This window comes from Colletotrichum fructicola (assembly GCF_000319635.2).
Source record: "Colletotrichum fructicola Nara gc5 chromosome Unknown KSG_Nara_v1_contig10, whole genome shotgun sequence".
Lineage (NCBI taxonomy): Eukaryota > Fungi > Ascomycota > Sordariomycetes > Glomerellales > Glomerellaceae > Colletotrichum > Colletotrichum fructicola.
Window position 1 is genome coordinate 752,310 of NW_027094060.1, and position 21,946 is coordinate 774,255.

At 56.9% G+C, this 21,946-nt stretch overlaps 6 protein-coding genes across 6 annotated transcripts; 4 read left to right on the plus strand and 2 right to left on the minus strand.

Moving 5' to 3' along the window:
* Positions 1-8: 8 nt before the first annotated feature.
* Positions 9-2,024, minus strand: CGGC5_v015723 (uncharacterized protein; the record flags this gene model as incomplete). The annotated part of the gene is made up of 1 exon (XM_032020485.1): positions 9-2,024. The coding sequence occupies one exon, from the start codon at positions 2,022-2,024 to the stop codon at positions 9-11; it is 2,016 nt and encodes a 671-aa protein (XP_031882497.1).
* Positions 2,025-7,358: 5,334 nt separating this feature from the next.
* On the minus strand, positions 7,359-9,758 carry AIR2 (the record flags this gene model as incomplete). The annotated part of the gene is made up of 1 exon (XM_032020483.1): positions 7,359-9,758. The coding sequence occupies one exon, from the start codon at positions 9,756-9,758 to the stop codon at positions 7,359-7,361; it is 2,400 nt and encodes a 799-aa protein (XP_031882499.1).
* Positions 9,759-13,321: 3,563 nt separating this feature from the next.
* Positions 13,322-14,035, plus strand: ORM1 (the record flags this gene model as incomplete). The annotated part of the gene is made up of 3 exons (XM_032020481.1): positions 13,322-13,457; positions 13,574-13,932; positions 13,988-14,035. 3 exons carry the CDS (start codon positions 13,322-13,324, stop codon positions 14,033-14,035), a joined length of 543 nt encoding a protein of 180 aa, XP_031882380.1.
* Positions 14,036-15,052: 1,017 nt separating this feature from the next.
* Positions 15,053-16,591, plus strand: CGGC5_v015726 (uncharacterized protein; the record flags this gene model as incomplete). The annotated part of the gene is made up of 1 exon (XM_032020480.2): positions 15,053-16,591. The coding sequence occupies one exon, from the start codon at positions 15,053-15,055 to the stop codon at positions 16,589-16,591; it is 1,539 nt and encodes a 512-aa protein (XP_031882379.2).
* A 1,208-nt stretch (positions 16,592-17,799) lies between these two features.
* Positions 17,800-19,187, plus strand: mdmC (O-methyltransferase MdmC; the record flags this gene model as incomplete). Its single annotated transcript, XM_032020479.1, has 5 exons — positions 17,800-17,831; positions 17,947-17,992; positions 18,061-18,328; positions 18,569-18,746; positions 18,827-19,187. 5 exons carry the CDS (start codon positions 17,800-17,802, stop codon positions 19,185-19,187), a joined length of 885 nt encoding a protein of 294 aa, XP_031882386.1.
* A 780-nt stretch (positions 19,188-19,967) lies between these two features.
* On the plus strand, positions 19,968-20,429 carry CGGC5_v015728 (uncharacterized protein; the record flags this gene model as incomplete). The annotated part of the gene is made up of 1 exon (XM_032020478.1): positions 19,968-20,429. The coding sequence occupies one exon, from the start codon at positions 19,968-19,970 to the stop codon at positions 20,427-20,429; it is 462 nt and encodes a 153-aa protein (XP_031882385.1).
* Between the last annotated feature and the right edge of the window lie 1,517 nt (positions 20,430-21,946).

Sequence of the window (21,946 nt, forward strand, 5' to 3'; positions counted from 1 at the left end):
GGTATTCATCATGATCTCGTAAACATGAGCGGGACCAGCGCAGACTGGCTGGACATGGCCCGGTCGTCGGGCAGCACGCTCACGAAGCTGCGTCCAAAGAAGCCCTCTCTGAGCCTCGTCTGCATGCTGCAGTCCTTGGGTGGGCCTGGCGTCTTGCTCCTGAACTCCTTAGAAAGCTTCATCAATACCGCCGCCTTGGCCTTGCGAAGCGCGCTGACCCGCGCCGCCGCATCCTCGGCAAGCACGCGGTGCGCCTCCTCTTGCTCGATGTTGCGTTGCACCGACGAGATGCAGTCCTCGGGATCTGAAAGTCGGCTTGCGTTGGGGTCGTACACAGCCGGCTGGAGCAACACCGGGTGTAAAGAGGTATCCTGAATAGGCGCCGAGATAATGGGCACCGGCGTTGACGGACGGAAGACATCGTCCTCTTCCGGTACCGGGGGCGGTTGTCGGTGGTGCTTGTGCTTGCGGTGGCGGCTCTGGCTTCTGCTCCTGTGATGCTTGGAAGAGGAGGCCTCCTTTTCCCTGCCTCCATCGTCCTTGCGGTGCTTTCTGCGTCGGTGCACGCGCTTCTTCTTGAGTATTGTGCTGAACGATGTGCTGGCCTCCTTGGCAGCCGCGACATCCGGGTCCAGATCCTCGTCCAGACGCTCATCCAGACCATCGTACAGGTCATAGTGGTCATCTTCATCATTAACGTATAGTAGCTCACTGCCGAGGTCAAAGTCGAGCAGCTCGCGGGTAGCCGCCGCGGCCGCAGCCGACGGCGAGGGTAGGTCAAAGTCCTCGTGGGACGGCTCCGAGTGCAAGCTGCCTGCCTCGGAGTTGTTTCTAGAGTGTGAGTGCTGGGACCAGAGGTCGCTCTTGGAGGACACAGGCTCCATCAGCGGGGCAAGCGCCTCGTCCCAGCTGCCGCCGTTGATGAGCACGACATTGTCGAAGTCGAACTCCTTGACGGTTTTCTGGTGCGCGTCGACAAGATCCGCAAGTTGCGGCGCCGTCATGGTCGCGTTGCGCACCTGCATGTACCGCAAGCGCGGGAAGTGCATAGGCTTGCGTGCAGGCGCCGGTGGGAGGGGGGACATGGGCGACGTGACCTCCGCGAAGAGTTTCTTGCAGTTGCGCGGGGGCGCGAAGAGAGGATCCGCGGAGAGGGCGATAGGGTTGGGGCCCTTGGGGCCGAGCCAGGTGAAGTTGAGCTTCTCGAGTGTGCCGGAGAAGCCGCGGATGTAGTCGTCGATGATCTTGAGGTGGTCCAGGCCGGGCGACGGGCCGTAAAAGTCCCACGCTTCGACGGAGATGCTGAGCTTGCGGATCTGCTTCCACCTACGGCCCGCCGAGGGAACGGCGCCGAAGCCGGGGACGTGGCGGAGGTAGTTGAAGGCGGAGGGGTGCATGCCCGACAGGGACAGCTTGATGAGCTTCTCGAGGGGCGCCCGCTCGACGGCGATGCGCAGGCTCATGAGGGCGTAGTCGACAATGTCCCTGCGGTAGCGCTCCTGGGGTCCCTGGCCAGGGCAGCGGATGGTGAGGTGGCGCAGGTTGGAGAAGTGCTTCATGGCGTTGATGAAGCTGGGCACATTGGTGGCGGCGTGGAAGAGGGGAGGGTACTGCTGGGTCAGGATCTCGCCCAGCTCCGTGTTGGCGTACTTTGGCCTCGCGAGCACCGAGGCCATGCTCGTGTGCGGGGTGTACAGGAAGGAGATCTCGCGGCCGGTGGCGGGGTGGATGAGCGGCGGCAGGAAGGTGGCGTCGGTGTGGGCGAAGTGGAAGTGCAGGTGTTCGATGTGTTGTCCGACGCGAGCGAGGGCTTGGAGTCGGGAGGGCTTGGTGAAGGTGTTTGCCGTGAAGGTGATGCGGACGCGGCAGAAGAGCGGCTTGGTCGCGATGTTGCAGCAGGCGGAGCTGGCGAGGCGGAGGGAGGCGACGTCGGCGCGGGGGAGGAGGTCGAGGACCTTTTGGCCTAGGTGGGAGTTTTCCCTCTGCCACAGGCACAGTAACGGGGTGTGTTGTTGCTGGGCCATGTTGATCTCATGTCGTTGCGGTGGCCGCGATCTAGAGTTCGTTCTGTCCTTTCCTCCACTAATACAAGCTGATGGCTTTGATATGGATCCGTTTGTCCCTTGTTCAACCCGGAGTCGTATGACTATAGTGGGATGAAGGGTTGAAGAGGAAAGTGAGGTAGATGGAGGGGATATCGGGTGGGATTCAAGATGGCTAAAAGTAAGATTTTAGAACACAATGGACCTTTTCTGGCAATGGCGAATGAGGGTATTCAAACTTTTTGGGTTGCTCGATTAAGTAAAGTTTCACAATATGAGACGTCTGAACGGGAGTGAGCTATCCAGTCAGACTCGTACAAGTCGTTCGCCTTGGGGGAATGGAAAACCGGGATTGGTGAGAGATGAGAAAGAGGTCTCGAAAATCAGGCCAACGAGGTGGTGGGATGCGGGATGTCTTTTCCAGATATACGTTGGGATGGGACAAGGGGACTGATTCGACTTCGGACGAAGAGCAGCAGCAGCAGCACACATACAAACTCTGAAAACCACCAAAAAAGGCTGATTGAGCTCCTTCTTCCTGTTGCTGCTCGTCGATGGAGCCTCTCTCGCGAGAGTTGGAACCAGCCCCCCCCTAGTCCGCATCGTCCCGTCGCCCCTCATAGGGAACGACTGGAAGGTGAGTCACCTCTGTCGAGACCTGCATATGCAGAGACTAGGTTACGGGAACCGGGGGAGGGCGAAAAAGCGTGGTGGTCCACGGGTCCACGGTTCCACGACAACAAGCGAGGGACGGCATTGGACGACCACACGTAGATGCCGCGCTCGTTACACGCCCCCCAGAGAGACGGGAAGTAAGTTGTCGTGTGTGGGATGCGGTTGTGTCTCGAGGTGTATGGTATGACAGAGCAGAGAAGAGGGAAACAATCCCGAACGGGCAAAGGTCGAGAATAGCGTGTCTGCGGGATTTGGTTGGTCGGCCTTGCGGTCTTTTCTTCCTGCTTGGTTGATCTTTTTTGATTCGGGAACAAGACTACCTTAGTTTGGATGCAGAAAGGCCAGTGGAAAATGCAGGTTCCCACGCCAGAGAGGCCCGTTTCATGTCGTCCCAGTGGTCGAGAGGCATCCGGCCATGAGACCGATTGTCCTCGTCCTGCATGCCGGCGCCCTGGTCTAGTGCCGGAACGGGGGGAGGTGTGTATGCTGCCCATGAGCAAGGTAGCTCTCATCCGGCCCCATCGTCCGTCCGTTGCGACTCGCGATGGTAAACCTCGAAAAAGGAAAACGACAAAAATGCCTTGTGGACGGATGGGGGGGGAGCGATCTGCAAAGACTGGGGAGGGGACCAGCTGGGGGTCCGTGGGAGAAGCGCTATCGATAAGCAGCAGAGAGAAACGTCCCCAAGCCACACTTGCACGCTGGATCCCTGGCGTCAACAGGAGGCGATTGGTCGGAAACTCGAAAGGCTGGTCACATTTGGCATTTCGGGGCCGTGTGATTGGACGGACGCGGCTTGACGTGTAGACGTCGCGTGGCACAGAATAGACGCGTTGGCTGGATAGAAACGCTCCAAAGGTAAGCGCTGCCACTTTTTTTTTTTTTTGAGGATCCACCACCGCGCCGCCGGACGACGATCCGCCTTTTTTTTTGGCAGGGAACCGGGGCCAGGGAAGACCAGGAGAGTTTGTTTGGGTGGCGATGATGCTGTTTCGCGGCGCGGCGGTCTGAAGATGTCGAGCTAGGTCGGAAGCTAGAACGCAGACACACACACACGCGAGGTTTATTGTGTAAAGGCGAGTTTGCGGCTTTCCTGTCAAGGGTCCCTCTCATGTGGTATAGTTCGTTCCCACGGCACTAATGTCTTGAATCTCAGCATGGCATGAAGATGCCCAAACGCGCCTGGGAACGCCCAGAGCGCCTGTGGCGTCAGGACGGAGGAGGGCGTTGGAACGCCGCATGGGATCATCGCGACGGTCGATGATGATGATGATGATGATGATGGCAGTGGTGGTGGTGGTTGAGCTGCTGTTTCGCCAAGCACGAGAGGTGTCCCTTTGGCACCCCCGTCGCATCCACAGACACACTGCAGAGAGACACGCTCCACCATTCCCATCCGGTCCCTCCCAACCAACCCAGACGAAAAGTGACGACAGTCATGAGGGCAGAAAAGTAGGGCTGTGGCCAGGACGTCAGTCCCGTTTTTCGCTTCAGACGCACGCAAAATCGTAAGAAACGAAAGAAAAAATAGGGGTGTGGGCTCGCTCTCGTGTCCCTTGTATGTGATGCTTGCTGTTTGAGGATGCGGTTTACGTGTAAGTCGGGTGTGGTTTCTGGCCGGGACATGGTGCGGTGGGTGCATGAGGCATGTCATTGCAGCGGGACGGCACACGGGCTGGCTACTGCCAGTGGGCAGCAAAAGAAGTGGAAGACGAAAACCAAAAATTCAACCGTAACCCATAACCGTAAACCTTGTCCGGATGACAACCGACAGCAGGACAAACGATGACTCTTTTCTCCCCACATATTCTGCAAGCGCATGCTAGGTGCTGCATTTTGCATGGGAGGGGGGTTGCACGTCCGCGTCTGTCTCTCTCTCTGGCTGCCAATTGACCAGTGATATCCAACGCGCAACCACCATTCTTGCTGCGAATCCCGAAAGAGCCCGCGCCGGGACACGCTTACACGCCCCCCGGGTAACCCGTGCGTGGTAGGTAGAGTAAGGTACCCCACACGGTGCAGGACGCAGCAGCAGCGACCAGCAGCGGCAGCCACTCGACCACGCTCGGCCTGCATTGCATGTTGCTGTTGCCCATGTATGTTGCCCATTGCGAAGCCCACACGCAGCAGCAGCAGACCAAAAGCTCCCACAAGGCTCTCCCTCTCTCTGGTCCTTTTTGAATGGTTCGGCTCCGGTTGAAACGACGGGAACAAGAACCCCCGTCGCTGGCTGGCCCTCCGCCCAGCTTTCGTCAACCACCACAGTAACAAACGGGGCTGACACTGACTGCCACAACACTTAGCACCATCACACACCACCACTTCTGATACAGCCAACGACTTACACCCGTATTTGTACAACGACAACAATGTCTCTCTCCTCAACTCAGTCCACCTCTGCATGACCTACCATCCCATCACCGCCCGCCCCGTCAACTCCAATTCAGTCAATTCGGTAACTCTCTACGGACTGAGAAAGTCCAAGCTTATCTCAGCTAGACTTGTACAGAGGACACGGAAAGTCTCTACTCTGCAATACTTAACCGCCGCAAGTTCCTTCCCTTTCGCATATCCCATGCAGCATTTCGCAGCCATCCTGTCCCTCCACCCCAGCCCACCCCCATCCACAATACGGATACCGCGAAGGGTTGGTTTGTTCCCACAACCACACAGGCCTTGACAAGACAACAAGCATACGGACAAGGGATGAAGAAGCATCTCTGGCGAACAGCCCGCCAGCCAGCCGCCCCCCGGCTGATCGTCACTCGTTTGTGTGTGTGCCGTGTCCACAGCGCAACTGTTGCTGGAAAGACGAAAACGAATAAACGACCTGCCACCAAGGAGAGTCAAGAGACCGAGAGAGAGAAAAAGGTTCCCCTGGATATTCCGTCGTCGGGTCCTTCAACCACCATTCATCCCCATCGAAACCCCCATGCCTCGCCGGAAAACGCAACGCATCCCCCCTACCCTAGCTAGCTGGCATCGTCGTCAACTGCAGCCCCCGACACCGCGGACCCAACCCCTTGAACGTTGGCCGGGTTTCCACGGCAGACATATTCTGAACAGACATCATCGGGCATGGTTGACGGGGCCACGTCGTCGTCGTGTCCAGTCCCGTTTTCATCCTCGTCGGCGTCGTCGTCGTCGGTCAACCGCAATCGAGACCCTCCGTGCCCCCCCTGGCTCGTTGTTCCCAAGGACAAGGTAATAGAAACCCACAACCCACGTTTTCCAGGATGTGTCTTGTCCTCAGAAAAAGGGTGGTCCGTCCCATCCCGACCACGAACACCCACATGCAACTTTTTTTTTCTCGATTTTCCAGGGTTTGCGAATATCAAAATTGGAACCGTCGGGCACATCACGACAACCACCACCACACAATTTATTTTCTGCTGCTCACCGACACTCCCGGGCATCGTTCGTCTACAGCCTAACGAAAGAGAAAGCTTGCCGGGCCCTGAGAACTATTGAGCACCCTCGAAATTTTCCCATGTCAACGTGGCTTGCCGAGGGACCACCACATGACTAACAACACCGCTTAAGCGCCCTGGGCCGAATTTTTACCTACATACCTGCCTATATCCAAGTCCAACTCACCCTCAACCCGCACATACTTACAACCCCGGCCCCGGCCCGCCGTCTTCGCCCTTCACCTACACTTTGAAATCCTCGTCTCTTTCCTTGCTTAACCAACACCCCCTAGCTCATCACGAGGATCAACGCATTTTTTTTCTTGCTGTTTGAAGCTCTGTAAAATTCTCCGACTCGGCCTGCCGTGCTAAACCGGGATATATGTCCTCTCTCCCCGGGTTCCCTTCTCTCACCGTAGGTTCCTTCGGACTGCGACGAAAATGAGCCGCCGGCAAGTCTTTGACGAACAAGGTAAATTGTCTCGAAAAATTTCGTCGTCGTGGTCGTGAGTCAAAGTGAGACCTTGGCAGTGCCCGTCGATTCGCCCTGAACCGTTATTATTTTTGCGTCTTTTCCAAGGATGGATGAGCGCGATATTGTGATTTACAGGGTGATTATTCAGAGGCTGGATGGCAGACGTTGCGACTTACACACATCAAGATATCCGACAGGGGGGGCCGATTTTCGCAAAGCAAGTCTCAATTATTCTGTGCGCAAACATGCCTGGGGGGGTATCAAAACTACACGAGAGCCCAGATTCTTTTTCCGTACTGCTCTGCTGGTCCTGATCTGATCCACACACTTTTCGATGGACGGGGGGTTCCACGTTTGCTCGCTTACCGCAGTCGCAGTCGCACTTGCAGTTGCAGTTGCAGGCCGGCGAGCAGCCGTCTCCGTCTCCAATTGCCAATGTAAAGCTAACGCCTCCGCGGCGCGCATTCGTCAAAAGGTCTTGCACCCAACCGAAAAGGCGAGGCTGACCATCCCCCGTTCCGTTCCCACCTCCCACAGCGCGCGCGCACCTCACTCGCGCCGCGCCCTGTCATCTGATTTCGCGCAATGTCAAAAGGTCGTACAAGTCGTCGCGCATGCTGCTGGTGCTGCTGCTTTTCTCCCGCCACCCCGACGTCGGTCCTCTCTACCCGTGACAGCTTGATCCATCCACCTGCGCTCGCGGCACGCCCACACGCCAACGTCGCCGTTGCGCGCCAGCCAATCAATTTAGAACCTTCATCCCTGCCTCCCACCGCGTTTGTTCTTACCCCTGCGGCGTCCTCCTCCTCCCCCAGAAGAGATTTCACCACCGTTTTGCTGATGGTGCGAGGGTCCCGTAGGCGCATTGCCCCCCGACTGTCTGGTCCGCGGTTTCTTCGCGTTCGGTCCCGGTCCGTTGTGAGGAGGTGGGGCGACGCTGTGGTAGCCGAGTTGCGGTGCTGGAGGCTTGGGAGGCAGCCCACCCCGGCCAGTGCCGTTGCTCGGAGCCTGCGGTCGCGACTGATTCTGACTGTTGTAGCTCCTCGACATGCGCGAGTACGAGCCAGTCGGTGCTGGGCCAGATGGGGGAGGTCCAGGAGGAAGAGGAGGCTGCTGCGCTGACCACCCACCACCACCACCACCACCACCGCGTTGCTGGCCGCGCCCGTTCTGCTGAGGCTGCGACTGCGGTCCACCACGACCACCGAAATTGCCAAGCTGGATATTGGTCGACATGGAAATGTTCCCGGGCGGGGCGCGCGGCTTCACCTTCTGGCCGAGGAACTCGCCCTCTTCAGACCCGTCGCTATCGGCATAGAAGATGTGCTTGCGAGCGGCGGACGCACCCTTGATCTGGAGCTGGGGTGCATTAGGCACACTGGCAAAGTTACTGATCGGCCCTTCGGTGGCGTTCTTGTCGAAGTACAGGTCTCTGTTCTTGAGTGTCCAAGTCTTGCTGCGAGGCTTGTTGGCGTGGAGAGAGCAGTCGGAAGAGTAGTGTCCTTCGGTTCCACATGCGCCGCAGTACGCGGGGAGAACGTTGACCTTCTTGATCGCGCCTCTCCGAGGCTGGTAAGACCGCCAGAGGTCCTCACAGTCATCGTCTTCGTGGGCTTGGGAGCCACACGTAGCACACTCCATGCCCTCCTCATCCAGGTGAATGAGCTTCTCCGTGCATTGTCCCTTGCCGTGGCCCAGTTGGCGACACTTAGTACACCTCTCGCGAGTCGGGCAGCTCCAAGAAAAGTGGCCTTCGTAATCGCAAAACTGGCAGGCCGTCTTAGGGCACGCAGACGACATATGACCGGGGGTAGCGCAGTAGATGCAAATTCGCTCAGACTCGGGAAGGCCAGGAAAGTACCTGCGTTGCTCAGCCAGATCCTCCTCCTCACTCATGATAGCCGGGCCCGGTCGACCGCTCTCCATCTCTTCGTCCGAGAGCTCGTCTTCTTGGGTATCGGCAGGTGAGGCGTGGGCGGCTCCTTCCAAGTGTTCCGTTTTGACGGAACCAGCGGTTTGCGCGACGGCGGGTGTGGGTTTGCTGGGGGGCGGGACTTCCTGGACATCGTCGTCGTCTCCGTCGTCGATGACCATGGGTGAGTCCTCGGTGCCTGTGCCTGTGGTCATGTTCAAGTAATCGTCGTTCTTCAGGATGGTCGCCAGGTTCGCAGCAATGTCGGTTTTCGTTTGAGGCTTTTTAGACTCGGCTAGGGCGACACCCTGCTGCTTCTTTTTTGTCCAGCGCGCGCGAGTGTTGATGTACGCTTGCAGGGCAGCGACAACGATGTCGGCGTTGAGCCGGTCCTGCTGGTCGATGTTGCGGCTGATGAAAGATTGACACCAGCTCTTGAACTTGGCCTTCCAAACGCCTGCGCCCAGGTTGTTACCCTTGGGCTGCAACAGACTTTTCTTGGTAGGCAAATGAAGTAGCAGGCCACTGTGCTCAAAGGGCTTTTCGTCTTGGCCCTTTTCTTTGCCCGGCGCAGCCTGAGCAGCTTGTTTTTCCTGCTTAAGTTCTTGTCGTGTTTTCTTCTTGGATTTTGCGGTGTCCTTGTCGGCGGGGGCAGGTGGAGGGGCTTGGGAAGGCGCGGCTTCTGTTGCGGGTTGAGGTTCGGATTCGGCCTCAGCCTCGGGCTCCGGCGTTGGTTCCTTTGACTTGGCCTTGAACGGTGCTGGTGCAGCTTTTGCAGACCCGCCTAATGAAGTCCGAATCTGGGACGTGATGCCTTGATTCCATCCAACCTGGGCCGGGGCCTTTGTCATGGATCGCGTCGTCCGCTGCGCCCCTGCATCGGGCTTTTCAACGGCTGTCGTCGTCGCCGGCCTCGTATTGTCATCCTCCTCACCATCCATTTCTTCTGAGCCAGAGTCTGAATTCTCAGATGCATCGTCCTCATCCTCCAGCTCACCCTCCTCAGCACTCTCGTCTTCTACGACGTCCGCGGTCCCATTCTTATCTTCCTGGCTGGTCTTTGGCCGCTTGGCTTCAGGCTCCGGTGGTGATGCCTGACGAGGCTCTGATGCGTCGGGCTCAGTGTCCTGCTGCATATCCTCCAATGAGCGCTTTTTTGACGGCTGCTGCGATTCTACTGCTTCAGTGGCCTCCACCACCTCGCTAGATACCGGCACCGCCTCTGTCTGTTCTGAAGTTTCCATGTTGTGTGATGAGTGAGCCCAAGTGGCCACAACAGTCTGTACAAGGCCGGAATTAAGATTTAGGCTTCTTTCGACTTCGTGAGAACCACGTCGAAGCTTTGAGTACAGCGGTCAAAGAATCGATGGGTTTCCTGAAAATAGATGAAAGGACTCCAAAACCTTTGACGTTGTTGATGTCTGACGGTTCGAGTATGGACGTCTACAAGACCTGAGGAATCGTAGAGAATGCAGACGCGTTGGCGCGAAACGGCCGGCTCAAACCCAATCTCTGAGATCCAAAATGCGCAAGAGCCAGTGTCTATGTGTCCTGGAAGAGAATTTGGCGTCCTGGTGACGCAGAGATGGTCGATCTCGCGGGTTGTATGTCGTCGTCAATCGCGTCCGCGATGAATTGGCTGGCCGCCCTGGGTCAAAAAATTGTATGCAGGTATCCAGTTTTGTTCGACGTCACAAACCAACCGGGGGTTGTCAGCCGAAGAATAGCCGACACAATCCGAGCAGAGCAGGTCCCTTCCTGCAGCGCTGCATCGTCGAACCGTGCCTGCCGTCCACACCGTTGGGATCGATTTTTCGAGGTGCGGGCCTCTGCACAGTGCCAACTGCCCCTCGAGGACGATTCATGTTCTGGGGCATCACTAATTAAGGCACTTGACAGTGCATGGATTGGGAGCACCTGAGGCGGTTTCGCTTCCACTGGGCGGGATGCGGAAGCGAAAGTGTCGACTTCTAGAATCGGCATTATTGGACCTATCGCTTTCCATCTAATTACAACCCGGCAGCATGCAACCCGCACGGTTTGGTAGGAGCAGGTACTAGCAAAGCCAGAACCCTTGTGGTCGGAGATGAGGCTCGATCTTTGGTCAGTGGTCGCGCCTGCTGGTCTGGTTCCCGTTCCTGTTCCTGTCCCTGAACCGAGCGCAGCCCTGCAGATGGCGCGCGATTGAGGGCCCGGACTACTGAGGGTGATGGATGCGAAGAGAAAAAGATGATGAGTGGCAGGACTTGACAGCTGACAGGCAGCTTGTGGCCTCACGAGTTGCGTGCAAGTGTCGCGTTGTCTTGATCCTCTTGGAGCAAGACACGCCACGGATTCCCGCGGTATCGCAACGGGCGATTTGACGTGGCTTTCTCGTCCAAAGTGTTGCTGATCTCTGCAGGCTAAGAGTGACGACGGCAGATGAACACGGGCAGCTTGATAGATATCGGCAGACGACAAACGGGGCTCGGTACGAATGGGGAAACAGACTTTTTGATACTCCATCCGCGATGCAGATTCACTCCTCGGCTTCGGTGAGATATCCCGGAACGCCAGGACTTGAACGTTCATCCCACGCAACGCAACGAACCACTACAGTCAATAACTTATCGCACAGCCCGATTAGTGGAGAAGGCGAGAGACAGATTTAGCTCAGATAACCTGCTACTGAAGTAGCTTTCGTCAGGTCGAGAGGGGGAAAAGGTGGGAAGGGCGAGCAACACCGTATGTCTTGGATGGCGAGAGTACGGAGTACCGAGGTGAGTCTGGCATCTGGACAGTGCTTCCACAATAACGCCAGGCAATTTGGTGTGCCATTCCTTTGCATCTGGCCGTGGCCTCGTCTGCCCAGCGTGGCCAGATCCCAGGGCCCCCAGATGCTGGGAGATGCATGACATTGGCGTGGATGTCCTCAGTTTGTGAACCGTATCGGCGTGTTTTCTGACGATTCTAAGCTTACCTTGGCCTAGGATTTAGCTTAGCCTGCTACGGAAAAAGGTGGTGGTGGCATGTTCATGCCGTGTGTTGCTGTTGGTGCTTGGTACAGGAGCACAGGAGCAGACAGACTCAGTCTCGACCCAACGGTTACAACCGAAGTCGACAGTGCGCTTCTGAGTTTCCAGCCAGTCTGCTTGTTTCCCGTCCGGCCAGCCGCCTCAGCCGTCTGGGCTTCTCGTCGCCAAATGTCTGGAAATAGGGGCATGTTCCCAGGAGACCTTGGCCAGGGGAACCCCTCTCCTGGTTTCTCCCCGGCTCCGCTAGCAGATAGCATTGGCGAACCCTATGCCGCAGAGTGCTCCGTCCTTCCGGTGCTGCACAGCCAGGCAGGCGGTCCGGCAGCGAGATGCACATGCAGGGTAGCTAACAGTACGGATAGCTTGCGGCGGGACAGTGGTACGTCGAATGCTCGCTCGGGTCTGGGCCGTCCGTCTGACTGTGTGAGTTGCTGGGCTGCTGCAGCATCCCTCGGGTCGTCAGTGATCCTTCCCGGGTCGCGGGTCTCAGCCCGTGCTGTGCGTTGTTTTGCAGTCTTTGCTTTGCTTTGCCTCGCCTTGCTTCTGAGGGGAGGAGGAGTGGGTGACGTGTGCTGTGCTACGCTAGGCGCGTCTTTACGGGTCCCATTAGGCAAGATAAAGTGTCGTCTGTATGCGATCGGAGTCGACTCGTTTCTTTTTGTTTGGTGGGCTGGGCTGGATGTTCTGTTCAGTGTTGGCAGCAAGCCAGGCCAGTTCGACCAAAAGATAAGGCAGATTGAGAAATCGCAGGCCGCGGATTGCTTCTTGCCTGCTTCTTGCCCTGCCTGGGGTTCTTCAGTGACATGGAAGTCCCACCAGTGCCTGCCAACACTGTACTGCCAATCTCGCAGCAAGCACCGTGCAAATTGGGGTGGTCCCCTGAATGAATGAGCGACCCTGACCCGTCTCGCGACTGGGGCTCCACGCTCCGCTCACCTGCCCGCTCCTCGTGTCGGCTGGGCGGGCGGGCTGGCAGCTGCTCGTTCTCAGAGCTGGCAGCAGCTGCTCGCTCGCCAGTGGCTAGTGGTGGCCACAGTGCTGGCGGTGGTCCAGTGGCTCGCTAGTCGATACTGCTGCCCCACTTTATCCACTCGGAACCAATCTCGTCGTGTCTTGCTTCGCCTTGCCGGGGTCAGAGTGGGTCGAAGCTGGGAAGTGCTCGCTGGTTGCCCTTGCAGGCAGTGTGTCCAGTGTGTGTCCTGTGTGCCTCCACGTCCGCGAGGACACTTGCTGGAGTCCGTGTCGGGGTCCAGTCTCCTCCTCCTCTCCTGTCCCAGTCGTCCCCATCAGGCCTGAGGTCCCGTCCGCTGCTATGAATATCTAATTCTCCTTCATCCCATTGCCAAGTAGCCAATTACGACGACACCGTCCCCAACATTTACAGCTCAACGCTCCCTTCCACCGTCTACAGTCTCGACGACTGCTTCTTCGTCTCTCGCTCCCATCAATTCTTTCGCATCATCACCACTATCGAGAATACCGCGCCTCATCCGTCGCGAATTGCTCGCCGAACCCCGTGACATCATCAAGGGGGCTGGCTGCCAGAACAAATTGGATCCCATCCATCACACACCATCGCCGACCCAGCTTCCAGCATCATCTGGACCAAGAACGACGATCCCGAACTACCCGCTTCCATCTCCTTCGCCCTTTCTATTCGAACATAACCCGATCATCTCTCCCGACACCCCTTCAACACCGCCAAACTGTCTTCCCCAATTCTCATTTCTCGCACCGTCTCGTACGACGCGGCCACCAATCCTCCGCGACGTGGCAGCGGATCGTACAGAACAATGGCGGATACCGGTGCCCGCAGAAGAAGATCTAGCAGCATTCTTCAAGTCCACTACGAGCCGCCCGAGACTCTCGAGCAAATAAGTGACCAGGCCGTCGTGCCCAATTTGAATGCGAACTGGGTCAATGCCAAAGGTGAGAGAACCCCGCGCAGAGCTCCGCAGGAAGCTTTTCCACCCTTTCGTGCTTGTCGCGTGCCTCCCCTCCCCATTGAGACACAAAAAAAAAACTGACAACACCACCACAATCAGGTGCCTGGACCATCCACTTCGTCCTCATTCTCTGCCTAAAGATCTTCTACGACATCATGCCTGGCGTGTCCCAGGAGACGTCATGGACCCTGACCAACATCTCCTACATGTTCGGATCGTACATCATGTTCCACTACGTCCGTGGCGTGCCATTCGAGTTCAATGGCGGAGCCTTTGACAACCTCAACATGTGGGAGCAGATTGACGACGGCGCTCAGTACACCCCCGCAAAGAAGTTCCTTCTTAGCGTGCCTATCATGTTGTTCCTCCTCAGCACGCACTACACCCATTATGACTTGGCCTACTTCATCATCAATTTCCTGGCCGTCCTTGGAGTCGTCATCCCCAAGCTGCCTTTTGTACGTATCCTCTCACTGTTTCCGCAAGGATACCCTAAGCTGACATCAGACACAGAGCCACCGGATGAGATTCGGTCTCTTTTCTGGTGAATCCGACGATTGAGCTGCATGGCAACATGGCGTTTAGGGGCTGGATTGTGTATTTGTCGCGCGAATCAAAAAAAGATTGGAGTCGAGAGATGGCATACATAGCGAAGCATGTTCGGAGAACGAAACGGAGAACACACACGGATGAGTGTCGAGGAACAGCGCGGAAGCACGGGAGCTTTGGGAGCACTGGACACGGAGTATTTCGACTTCGTCGAGAGACGGGTCGAGGTGCCAGAATCACCACTTTTATTGTTTCGAGTCAGAACTACCAGACGGCTTGCAGAGATCATCCACTCTGTGTTGCAGAAATGACGACACGACATACGGCGTCCTGGTCTGCAAATTATGATCTTTCGCAATCCGAAAAGCGAGGGGTGGACGATTCAGCAAAGAACCGAACATAGAGGCTCCACCATATGTACCCAAGCGTTTTCATCAATACTAAGGCACAGATTCAGGATTGTCCGCCATCGGTGAAGACAGGCTCATCGAGACCCATGTGAAAAATTCAACAAGTCGCAATATTGCCTCCAATGCCCAAGGAGCATCGCCGATCAATGGAGTGATGAAAAAACTTCTGGCAGCGTCGCCGAGATTTTACTCCAGCCACGACCGCCAAAGAGGTTCTTAATGCCATGAGAAAAGTTTTACCTGCAGCCATAAACTTCGAAAAGCCGCCTCTCCGACGGACATGGTTAGGATATCAGGAGCTCATTGCATAAACTTCAATACGCCAACCCGACTCGGCGCGTCTCAACCCATCTCAACTCGAGTTGGCTGCAATGGCTTGCACGTTCTCAACAAGTTGACCGACTGGCCATCAAGGCCAGCACACCATCAAGCCGACGATCTGCCCTGTGAGCCCCCGTATAAGATGGTTGAAGGAGACTCAAGGGTTTTCTCTTCTCTCTTCTCTCCACATCCATCAGTCGTTCGCTCACATTACGGGAAGGCGGGAACCCTTTCACTCAGTCAATCGTTACCAACTTACAATCGTTTTCTTCTAGTTCCTTAGCCCCCCTTCTCGAAAATGAAGGTGACCGTTGCTGCTGCTGTGGCAGTCCTCTCCGGGCTTGCCGGGGCCCAGATGCCCGTTCCGAACCCCAGCCCGGCTCCTTGGCGCCCGCCCACGCATGACTTCCCCGCTCCTCCGGCTCCCTGGAGCCCGCCCAAGCACGACTTCCCCGCTCCTCCGGTCGACACACCTCCGGTCGTCGTCCTTCCTCCGAAGCCGGTCACAACCACCAAGACCGACATCATCGTCAACCCCATCACCAAGACCAGGACTGAGGTCATTACGAGGGGCCACTTCACCATCACCCGCAAGGTGACAGAGCCCTGCACCACTTCCACCACCCGCCGCCGGACCACAACCCCGTGCACCACGTCTAAGCCGAAGACTACTCCCTGCACCACCCTCAAGCGCTCCACGACACCCTGCACCACGTCGAAGCCCAAGACTACTCCTTGCACCACTTCTAAGCCGAAGACTACTCCTTGCACTACGTCGAAGCCCAAGACTACTCCTTGCACCACTTCCAAGCCAAAGACTACTCCTTGCACTACGTCGAAGCCGAAGACAACTCCTTGCACTACGTCCAAGCCTAAGACTACCACTCCATGCACTACTTCCAAGCCGAAGACGACTCCCTGCACCACGTCTAAGCACAAGACCACCACTCCTTGCACTACATCTAAGCCCAAGACTACCCCGTGTACCACTTCCAAGCATAAGACGACGACTCCCTGCACCACCTCCAAGCACAAGACTACGTCGATGAAGCCCAAGACCACCCCTTGCCCCTCGTCCAAGAAGGTTATCCACCACACGAAAATCACCTCGACCATCCCCGCGAACGGCACCAAGCCCTGCACCACGGTGACCTACTACAGCAACATCCCGCCGCCGCCCGTCACCACGTCCGCCAGGAAGCACCACTCCACCACTCCGGTCGTCGTCCTGCCGCCTCCGGTTGTCATCGTCTCCTCGCAGCAGGGCACTCCCGCTCCCCCGGCGACCACCAGCCCCAGCAAGCAGAAGTACACCAACACCACCGTCCCGGTCAGCCCGCCTACCGCCCCGGCTCAACCTCCCGCGCAACCCCCGGCCCAGCCGCCGGCGCAGCCTCCTGCTCAACCTCCTTCCCAGCCGCCCGCTCAGCCTCCCGCTCAACCCCCTTCGCAACCTCCTGCCCAGCCGCCTGCCCAACCGCCTGCCCAGCCTCCCTCGCAGCCTTCTCAGCCGCCCGCGCAGCCTCCTGCTCAACCCCCCGCTCAGCCGCCTGCTCAACCCCCCGCTCAGCCGCCTGCTCAACCTCCTGCCCAGCCGCCTGCCCAACCGCCTGCCCAGCCTCCCTCGCAGCCTTCTCAGCCGCCCGCGCAGCCTCCTGCTCAACCCCCCGCTCAGCCGCCTGCTCAACCCCCCGCTCAGCCGCCTGCTCAACCTCCTGCTCAACCTCCCGCCCAGCCCCCGGCCCAGCCCAGCAAGGTCGCCACCGCAGGCAGCTCCAGCCTCCAGGCTCCCTTCACCCTGGCTGCCATCATCGCCATGGCCTTCGCCTTCTTCTAAGCGCTATCATAGCTTTTGGAAGCAGTGGATCCCCGTTGGCGATGGGAGGAAGGGAAGGAATGTTTCAGTAGTCTTGAAAAAGGCCGCTCGATCTTCTTCAGCTTCTTGCTGCTGGCATTGGGATCTTAAAAGGGGTATTGAACACCTGTACGCACCCGGTTGATAATATAATACAAAAGAAAAGGAGAATGTGTTTTGCGGTGGAATCTAATTTGGGAAGGAGAAAAGGGAATAGGATAGAGTATGTAATGGAACGAGGAACTAGGTAGATTCGCGGTAATACACTTTGAATTTTCAGCAAACCTTATGGATCACTTGACTTCTGTCTTTATCATACGACAAGCCATTGAAGAGACATAGCTGATGTTGCAGCAGTGAACAGTTTTGTCAGCAAATAAGTGTATAAGTCCAAGCCGTATCCGTAGATTTTTGCCCGTTTCGAATAACACAACTTCGCAATTGCCCCTCCTTCCCGAAACGGCAAGTCTAACAGTTTCGTCCCTCCAAAAACCTGGCTGCCCGCGCAGAGACCAAGCAGCGGAACATCCGTCTCATCTTCGGTGTTCCGAACCTTGATACATGTACCCGTGCTGTCGAATGCATGCGACGTAGGTGCAAGTAGCGTGTACATGCCAGTCATGTATGTGCGCGAGTGTGTGTGACGCAGAATCGGGGCCCGTCTGCAAGATAAGCTCCCGCGCGCAAGGCGCTGTCAGAATCACGCGAGAGCAGACGAAGCTTTTCTGGCCTGCAGTCCCGTTGATTATCAGACCGGATCTCACGATCTTTTGCGTGGTCTCGAGATCACGGCGGGATAGGAGGTCATGAAGAACTCCCGAAAACGCCGTTCCATCCATACACGCGCGCCCTATCTGCAGGCAGAAGCAGCAGCATCTAATCCCCGAGCCGATCGTCGGCCGAGGCAGGGCAGATCTGGTGCGTCAATTGGTACAGGGCATACCAGCTAGTCTGCGGTTTAGATTCGTTCTCTGCGCATCCCGTCCTGCGCTCGGGAAAAGATCACGGCAAAGGTGTGGATTGGTTGTGGGAAGCAGAGGTGAGAGGTTTTGGCGGGGTGATTGCGCAACTGGGAAAGCAGGCGGGGGAGGGGGAGGGGCAATGAGCGACGTCGCGTGCCCGCCCGCCGAACCGGCACCTCGCGCCGAGCGGGGAGGTGGGCGGGTTGAGGTGAGGGACAACGGATACCCATGTCGACGGCGTTTCTGACGTTGAATGTGATGTGTGTGGTTTTAGTCAGGTGGTGAGGAATCACATATAAATCATCATCATCTTGGCTACCGTTGGCATTTCTTCATCTCTCGCGCTCGCCAACGTCCATCCATCTGTCTGTCCAGCTGTCTCTGCTGCCTTACTCGGGCAATCGCATACCCGGCACACCGAGTGAGTTGTCTACGCGCCGGGTCAAGATACTCACTCTCGTTTTGGGATGACCACTCACACTTACATAGCCTCAATCTCTTTGTCCAAAGAAGAAACGGTATTGTCCGCGAGCACGCATCAAGATGAAGTCCTCCGTCTCGGTCCTGTACCCCAACGAGCAGGTCTCGCGCAATGTGACGGCGTACTCGGAGAGCAGCTCGACGCCGCTACCGGCGCACATTGTTGCGTACCATGACCACATCGACACCACGCAGCCCGAGACGTCGATGCTCATGATCAGCAACTTTCAAGCGCAGAACCATATCTGGCTCGCCAAGTTGATTGGGGCAAAGCGAGGTGAGTTTTGTCAACTTCGTTCGCGACAGGGTAGTGAGAGTAGTGAGACGCTCCTTCGTGAACGTGTCTTGTTGGTCTGATCTCTTGGTCTCTGTGGTTGATATTGCTTGATTTTCGTCGTCGGGAGGGTAACTTGGATGGCGAAAGTCCATCGCGTTCTCATTTTCATACAATTCTCGCTGGAGAAGGATGCTCTTCTTCAACTCTCATGAATAATAAACACCAACTAACAAGTCTCAGTCCTGGAAATCGGCGTATACGTCGGCTACTCCGGCATGGTCTGGTCCCACGCCGTCGGCCCCAACGGCACAGTAACGGGCCTCGAGTTCGACGCAAACTACGCAAAGCAAGCCCAGGAAGCCTGGGCCGCCAACGGCATCAAGAACGCATCCGTCATTGTCGGCGACGCCCTCCAGACGTACGGCCATCCTTCCCATTTCTTTCCTTTCTCTCCCACTCTTCACTCTTCCCTGTTACTAAACGCAACGTCGACTTTAGCCTGCCGACCCTCCAGCCCGACGAGCCCTACGACCTAATCTTTATCGACGCCCAAAAGTCAGGCTACCCTTCGTACCTCTCCACGATCCTCTCCGCCTCGCCCGCCTCCGGGGGCAAGCGCCTGCTGCGCGCGGGCGGCCTGATCGTCGCGGACAACGTGCTGCGCCGCGGCATCGTCGCGGACGACTCGGACGGCAACCCGTGGGTGCAGCGCGAGAAGGGGGAGCGGGCGGCGTACTGGAAGAGCGAGGACGTGGAGAAGCTGCGCGAGTTCAACCGCATGGTGAGGGAGGACGAGAGGCTGGACAGCTGGCTGATGCCGCTCTATGACGGGGTTCACCTTGCGCGGTTGGTGGACTAGATCAAGGGGATAATCATGATAGAAATGAGGCTCGGGTTAGAGTAGAACATGACTTTTCTAGACTTTGGAAACGTGTTGCCCTGGGAGTAGCGACTAATGCAAGATGGTTCGTCGCTTGTGATGGTGGTGATTCATGTCAACCTTGAGACTCTCGTGACTTGGATGCTGGATGGAACGAGACGAAGTAAATCAGAGCACCCCCTTGCCAAAGGCATCCAAGAGGCCGTGTTTTTCAGTCATCCGTAACAATGGCTTGTTCAGCCTCGTTGATCCGATTATTGAAGCCCAATACAGCCGTTATATGCACATGGCCATTGTTCACTGAACAATGCACAAGTTCGTGGCACGACCCGGGCTGTTACACCCTCATGGTCTTGCTTGAAGTCTCGAGATGTTGTCGAGGCATTACACTCTCAATCGCATGTTGACTGGATGAAGAGGCACATCACATATCACAGTGAACATTGCGACCTCCCCATCATACACAGGACTCATTCATACATCCATCTTCTCTATCGTTCCCTTTGACGGCAAAACTTCTTCACAAACAATGACGATGTCACCCACGCTTCAACACAGAGCCATTGTGATCCCACACAAAGCGCTCAACACAATGAAACGCAGTCTTCGCCAACAACTCTCAATCTCATCATCCTCTATAGAAGAAGCCCAAGATGAGACCACAACATCACCGCCCTCTAAGTAGACGCCAACTAAGACCCCAGCACCAAGAAATCACCAAGAAACCACCACACAAACCCCTCGGCCGGCCCAGATGCAATGTGCACCGCCGAAAACATCTACTACACAGCCTGCGGCTGCTTCTCCGGCCACCACATCACCTGGCTCTGCCCCCGCTCTACAACCACCCCCGGCGCCGGCACCGTCTGCCCGGCCATCGACGCCCAGGGCGTCCTCCGCCGGCCGGGGAAGTGCCTCCCGTGCCGCCGGCGCGACTGGCAGCAGCAGGTACTCGAGCGCCTCCTCCCCGTCCGCGACGCTCTTCCCCCGAGCGGCGGTGACCTTGTCAGCGATAGGCTTACCCTTCTTAGCGCGATGATTCGACGGGCCGTGGAGAATTCGAATTCGAACGGGAATGGGGTTGGGAAGATGGAGGATGAGACAGGTAACGAGGGGCAGCAAGGTAAGCGTGGACCCGACGTTGTTGCAGAGGAGTCAACGGGGGATGAGGTCCAGCAGGAGGTCGTGGAGACGGATAGCACGGCGTGGCATCAGGAGTGAGGTCCGGCTCGGCCGTGACACCGGGGCTCGCATACGGGATGTCGTCCCGGTCAGTGGATCACTGTCGGTGCGGTGCCGGCGATGTACAGGTAAGAATCCCCCGACAGCCAAGTCAAGATCTTGGCCAGAACCGCTGGACTTCCCCCCTACCATGAGCTCCTTCGACCATTGGACGCGCAGACGAGGGATACTTCCCGCGGAGAGTGAGTTATGACAATGATACCCATAGAAAAAGCACGCAGCCGAAGCGCATGCGCAGGAACAAACGCAGAACATCTAGAACAAACATTCGTACCACGCAGAAGGCAGTGATCCTGCTACGCCTCCCCCTCTGAATCCAGTAAAAGCTGCAGGAAGCCAGCCCGCAGGCTCGCTCGTTTTCACCGGCGCGGTTCCACCGCCGCCACATACACACACGGCAACGGAACCAAGGATGCTCTCGTTTCAGGGCAGCTGGATGCTGGCGAGCCAAAATCGACGACGTGCCGTGCACCGCGCTCTCGCTGCGGCTGCGAGGTTAGCGTGATGCATACGCTGTGACATGGCGAGTTTATTGTTTATGTGTGTTGGCTTTTGGTAAATCGTAAAGTTGGTCGTGCATTCCGAATGCAACCGCTGCTCTTCCAGACGGCAGAGAAACGGATTAGAACAGGCAAGGCGGACCGCCGCACTGCTATTGCATGCCACTTAAACCTAGTATATGCAAGGTAAATCATCACCTTCGCTTCGCAAATCTTTGTCACACCGAGTGATGATGTTTGATGCAGGAATCCAGAAAGGAACGCTTGTTTGCTCGTGGCTGACTTGGCCGCCGCCCACAAAGATCGGGCCAACGACGCAGTTTGCTCTTGGCGCTTGTCGAATGTGTAAATTGGAGGGCCCAACTGTCAGCGGCGCACGCACCAGCCGGAGGTTCGAGACAAGAGACAGATCCGGAGGATAGGGATAGATCGGGCAAAGGGCGAAGACGGGTTGGGAGCCTCAAACAAACGTGCCCGAGGCCTCACCGTTGACAAGTGAGGTCCGCCAATGCAAAGTGTGGGTTAATCGTGCATGTCTGAGGGCATGGTCGCGCACGGTTGGGGGCCGGAACATAATCGGACACCCATATTCTCTTCAAAAAGGTTACATTGGCCAAGGTAGCGGTTTGTGTCACGATATTTGGGAAGCCGGGCGAGGTACCTGTCCGTTCCAAGAGCAAAAACAGGCAGTGATTTTCGGTCCAAGAGAGCACAGCGTGAAGACGGCTCGACGGAAGAGAGTCTGAAGTGTGAGTCCCGACGGCCAATGGTGAGGGATACTGTGGATGTTGATGTTGCTCAAGCGGCCCATAGCGCTGGAAAAGACGGCACTATTGATTCCTAGTTTGACAGATGAAGCTGAGAAGACGCAAGTGATCTCGCATACTCCACTGCCCCCCGCGTTGGCCTCAGCTTTGACGGTTGTCTGTCAACCCAGTGAGAGCAGTATTTCTCTCTAATGCACCAAGCGATTGGGTGGGGGCACACGAGGGTGGA